Genomic DNA, 6000 nt, shown 5'->3' on the forward strand with positions numbered 1-6000 from the left:
CTCTCCCCTCCCCCAACCCCACCCCCACACACCCTCCCCACCCCCACACACCCTCCCCACCGCCGCACATCCTCCCCACCCACACACATCCTCCCCATCCCCTCCCCCCTCCCCCACCCCCACACACTCTCCCCATCCCCTCCCCCCTCCCCCACCCCCACACACCCTCCCCATCCCCTCCCCCCTCCCCCACACACCCTCCCCACCCCCACACACCCTCCCCACCCCCACACACCCTGCCCACACCCACACAATCTCCCCTCCCCCACACACCCTCCCCACCCCGACACACCCTCCCCACCCCCACACACCCTCCCCACCCCACAAATGCACCCCCACCCCCATATACACCCTTCTCTACACACCCATCCCCTCCCCCTGCCCAACCCCACACACCCTCCCCATCCCCTCCCCCCTCCCCCACCCCTCTGTCTTTTTCTACAAAGGATGTTCAGGATTTGTTAATTATGCTGCTGCATTATTGAAAATCAGTCGGTAGCGATGAGGTGACTATAACCAAGGACATTGTTGGCAGACGAGGCACATAATGTTCCAGACAGGCTCTTTTTGGATTTCAGCTGAATTAGGCAGGGATTGATAACATTACCGGAATATATTATAATCAAATAGCGTTTAAAATGCAATCCCTGCACTAATCACAGGCATGCATTGAAAATAAGGGTTCAGATTCCAGGAGATTTGAATTACTCAACCGGCCTGGGATTGGACGAACAATTGTGAGGAGGAGAAGGGGTAATTTTGCAGCTCTCATTGATACAGAACAGATTGACAGGAGGTCAGACAAGTTGTCCTACCTGGAAACATTGCTGTTATCGCGAACCTTAACATGGCAAAGCATGTTGGGCATCCGGGATGGGACTAGGACCTTGATCTGATCGACAGAACTGCAGAGCTTCAAATAGCCTAAATACAGCCCGGGGTTCAATCTTTTCTGACTCCTTCTGTGGTACAACAAGACATCCTGCAAGAGACCAGGAGAGAAAATATCAGTACTGACCACTCCCACAGCACAAACATACTTGAAAATGTTTGAAGGGAAATTGAGATGAAGGACTCATGGCGAGATATGACTAGACAATAGTACAGGAGAGGCAAATAACAAATAGTAAGAAGGGAGCACAGAATACATTTCACACCAGGCAGCTCCTCGTCATATTGTACAAGTGTGGGCATGAGAAGATCCAGTTCTCAGCACAGGTACAGCACGGGCTTAGATACAGAGTAAAGCTCCCTCTACACTGTCCCCATCAAACACTCCCTGGACAGGTACAGCACGGGCTTAGATACAGAGTAAAGCTCCCTCTACACTGTCCCCATCAAACACTCCCAGGACAGGTACAGCATGGAGTTAGATACAGAGTAAAGCTCCCTCTACACTGTCCCCATCAAACACTCCCAGGACAGGTACAGCACGGGGTTAGATACAGAGTAAAGCTCCCTCTACACTGTCCCCATCAAACACTCCCAGGACAGGTACAGCACGGGGTTAGATACAGTGTAAAGCTCCCTCTACACTGTCCCCATCAAACACTCCCAGGACAGGTACAGCACGGGGTTAGATACAGAGTAAAGCTCCCTCTACACTGTCCCCATCAAACACTCCCGGGACAGGTACAGCACGGGGTTAGATACAGCGTAAAGCTCCCTCTACACTGTCCCCATCAAACACTCCCAGGACAGGTACAGCACGGGGTTAGATACAGAGTAAAGCTCCCTCTACACTGTCCCCATCAAACACTCCCAGGACAGGTACAGCATGGGGTTAGATACAGAGTAAAGCTCCCTCTACACTGTCCCCATCAAACACTCCCAGGCCAGGTACATCACGGGGTTAGATACAGAGTAAAGCTCCCTCTACACTGGAACTTTGGTACAAACCTGGATTGTTATGAGTAACACATCAAGTGCTGTTGGGTCCTCTGGACTGGACAATGACTTCCTTTGGCTTTGAAACTTGCAGATCCGGATCCACTTGCCATTGATGAATGAATGCTGACTCTCCAGCTCCCTCACCGTCACCAACAGCACATTTCCATGTCGATCCTTGATGGGCTCATAATAAACTCTGCCCAGGTTCTGGGTGCCAAGTAATGTCTATAGGAGGACAATACGGCAGTGAGCTACAGCCAGGGAACTCTGTCAGAACATCAAGAATTCCATCAGAACACCATCACATTGGTCAGTATGCTCAGCAGACAACTGGAGAGACACCAAGCCTTCAATGGGATCAGACACTACACATGCCTTGGTAAAAAACATACAAACATAGGACCAAGAGTAGGCCATTCAGCCCGTCAAACCTGGTCCACTATTCAATTAGAGCATGGTTAATCATCTACCTCAATGCCACTTTCTCACACTATCCTCATATCCCTTGATGTCATCAGTCTCCAGAAATCTATCAATGTCTGTCCTAAACATACTGAATGATTGAGCTTCCACAGCCCTCTGGGATGGAGAATTCCAAAGATTCACCAGTCTCAGAGATGTAAATGCACTGGAAGCAGTTCAGAGAAGGTTTGCCACACTAATAGGAGGAATGGGTGAGTTGTCTTGTGAGGAAAGGCTGGACAAGTTAGGCTTGTATCTGCTGGAGTTTACAAGATTAAGAAGTGACTTGATTAAAACCTTTAAGATCCTGAGGGGTCTTGACAGGGTGGATGTGGAGAGGATGTTTCTTCTGGCGGGAGAATCTAGAACTAGGGGTCCCAATTTTAAAATAAGGGGTTGCTCATTTAAGACAGAGATGAGAAATTTTTTCTCTTAGAGGGTCGTGAATCTTTGGAACTCTCTTCCTCAAAAGGCAGTGAAAACAGAGTCTTTGAATATTTTTAAGGCAGAAGTAGATAGATTTTTGATTATTGAGGGGCTGAAAGGTTATCGGGGGTAGGCAGGAATGTGGGATTGAGGTTATTTTCTGATCAGCCATGATCTTATTGAATGGTGGAGCAGGCTCGAGCGGCCGAGTGGCCTACTCCTGCTCTTAATTCATATGATCATGGTCAAATAAAGAAATTTCTCTTCATCTCAGTTCTAAATGGCCTGTCCCTTATCATGAGATGATGACCCCTGGCTCGAGATTCACCAGCCATGGGAAACATCTTATCTACATTCACCTGTCACACCCTGTAAGAATTTTGTAAGTTTCAATGAGATCACCGCTCATTCTTCAAAACTCTAGAGAAGGAAGCCCAGTCTCCTCAATCTCTCCTCACAGACAATCCCGCCATCCCAGGGGTTGATCTGGTGATCCTCTGTTGCACTCCCTCTATGGCAAGTATATCCTTTCTTAGGAAAGGAGACAAAAATTGTACATAATATTTACTAACCTCCTGTGTGGGACCTTATCAAAAGCCTTCTGAACATTTAAATACACCACATCCACTGGTTCTCCTTTATCTGTGCTACAAGTAACATCCTCAAAAAACCTCCAACAAGTTTGTCAAACATGATTTCCCTTTCATAAATCCATGTTGACTCTGCCTAATTTTACCATTCCTTTCTTAAACGTCCAGTTATCACAATCTTTATAATAGATCCTAACATTTCCCTACTACTATCATCAAACTAACAGCTCTTCCTCCCTTGTTTAATAGTGGGATGACACCCCTCTCCAACAGTTAGCATAGAGTAAAGCTCCCTCTACACTGTCCCCATCAAACACTCCCAGGACTGGTACAGCACAGGGTTAGATACAGAGTAAAGCTCCCTGTATCTTGGCCCATCCAACACTCCCAGGACAGGTACAGCACGGGGCTAGATACAGAATAAAGCTCCCTCTACACTGTCCCCATCAAACACTACCAGGACAGGTACAGCACGGGGTTAGATACAGAGTAAAGCTCCCTCTACACTGTCCCCATCAAACACTCCCAGAACAGGTACAGCACGGGGTTAGATACAGAGTAAAGCTCCCTCTACACTGTCCCCATCAAACACTCCCAGGACTGGTACAGCACAGGGTTAGATACAGAGTAAAGCTCCCTGTATATTGGCCCATCCAACACTCCCAGGACAGGTACAGCACGGGGCTAGATACAGAATAAAGCTCCCTCTACACTGTCCCCATCAAACACTACCAGGACAGGTACAGCACGGGGTTAGATACAGAGTAAAGCTCCCTCTACGCTGTCCCCATCAAACACTCCCAGGGTAGGATTTCCTCTTGCTGCTTAGTACTAGCTTGGGTAAAGCTACAGAATTTGGTGTAGAATGTTGGAAGAGCGAATGACCATGTGTGAATGACCATCCCTCCATCTCTCCAGCATCACTGATCAGGAACTGATGAGGAACTGACCTGTAATTGAGTTACTGCATTCAGCATCTTGTGCCGTGCCTGCAGGGCTGAGGAGGAGGATGTGGAAATGGAGAGGTTCTGTCGCAGCCACCTTACCTCTTCCCATGTACAAGATAGCTGAAAGAAATAAAGAAGCTTTAATGTTGTGGTTGCTTCTGGAATAGGGTGAGTGGTATTTCTCCTACATGGAGCACAGTGTGCTGAGTTGTAGCCCTATCATAGAATGATACAGCACACCATGGCAGACCATGCAGTCCATATTCTGTCTCAGCTCTTTCAGAGTCATCCAATTAAGGCAAATCATCCTTCTTTCTTCCCATAATCCTGCACATTTCCCCAGTACAACTATTTTTCCAATTTCATTTTGAAAGTTATGATTGAATTTGCTTCCACCGCCCTTTCAGGCACCACGTTCCAGATCACAACAACTTGTTTTGTAAATATTCTCCCTCAGTACTGACCCTCCGACAGTGCGGCGCTCCCTCAGTACTGACCCTCCGATAGTGCTGCACTCCCTCAGTACTGACCCTCCGACAGTGCAGCACTCCCTCAGTACTGACCCTCCGACAGTGCGGCAGTCCCTCAGTATTGACCCTCCGACAGTGCAGCGCTCCCTCAGTACTGACCCTCCGACAGTGCAGCACTCCCTCAGTACTGACCCTCCGACAGTGCAGCGTTCCCTCAGTACTGACCCTCTGACAGTGCAGCACTCCCTCAGTACTGACCCTCTGACAGTGCAGCGCTCCCTCAGTACTGACCCTCCGACAGTGCAGCACTCCCTCAGTACTGACCCTCCGACAGTGCAGCACTCCCTCAGTACTGACCCTCCGACAGTGCAGCACTCCCTCAGTACTGACCCTCCGACAGTGCAGCACTCCCTCAGTACTGACCCTCCGACAGTGCAGCACTCCCTCAGTACTGACCCTCTGACAATGCTGCGCTCCCTCAGTACTGACCCTCCGATAGTGCCCGCTCTCCCTCAGTACTGACCCTCTGACAGTGCCGCTCTCCCTCAGTACTGACCCTCCGACAGTGCAGCACTCCCTCAGTACTGACCCTCTGACAGTGCCACTCTCCCTCAGTACTGACCCTCCGACAGTGCAGCACTCCCTCAGTACTGACCCTCCGACAGTGCCGCTCTCCCTCAGTACTGACCCTCTGACAGTGCAGTGTAATTATTTTGCGCAAATCACTGAACCCATGTCCTTCTATCCAGAGGTGAGATTCTATCAATGATCCACAACTGACTAACTCTCAGAAAACCCTCTGAGGCTGTTTTCACAAACCTTTGTGAACCACAGAAAATCCTGCATCAAGGAGCTAGAGCAGGAGTCGTCTATCTCCATCATTGGGATCTGATCTTCATTTGTTACCAGGAGATGATCTTTATGATAAAAAGACAGCTGCAATATAAACTCCTCTGGGAAAAACAAGAGAAACATGTGTGGTCAGACAGCCTAACTCTCACACTCCCCCAGAACCCCGCTAACTCAGTGGCTTTATCCAGCACCCACCACCTCTCTCACCATTCACCACCTCCTCCAGTCCCGAGGGCTATAGGTTTTTGAGGTGAAGGCTGGGTTGATGTGGGATGGAATGGGGGTGAGGATTTGGGATGGGGGTGTGGGTTTTAGGATGGTGGGTGGGTGGTTGTGGTGGGGGTGGGGGATTTGAGATTGGGG

At 49.3% G+C, this 6000-nt stretch overlaps 1 protein-coding gene across 1 annotated transcript in view; it reads right to left on the reverse strand.

Annotated features, from left to right (window-relative positions):
* The window catches only part of LOC144676650 (ankyrin repeat and fibronectin type-III domain-containing protein 1-like), a gene marked incomplete at its 5' end in the record, with an annotated part of 43251 nt that extends 37513 nt beyond the window's left edge, over positions 1-5738 (reverse strand). Inside the window, 4 exons of the mRNA XM_078537022.1 lie at positions 816-982; positions 1900-2115; positions 4319-4435; positions 5605-5738. Of these exons, the coding sequence (XP_078393148.1) occupies positions 816-982; positions 1900-2115; positions 4319-4435; positions 5605-5738 (634 nt within the window). The remainder of the gene's footprint in view (positions 1-815; positions 983-1899; positions 2116-4318; positions 4436-5604) is intronic.
* Between the last annotated feature and the right edge of the window lie 262 nt (positions 5739-6000).

This window comes from Cetorhinus maximus, unplaced genomic scaffold (assembly GCF_964194155.1).
Source record: "Cetorhinus maximus unplaced genomic scaffold, sCetMax3.hap1.1 HAP1_SCAFFOLD_1786, whole genome shotgun sequence".
NCBI classification, from domain to species: Eukaryota; Metazoa; Chordata; class Chondrichthyes; order Lamniformes; family Cetorhinidae; genus Cetorhinus; species Cetorhinus maximus.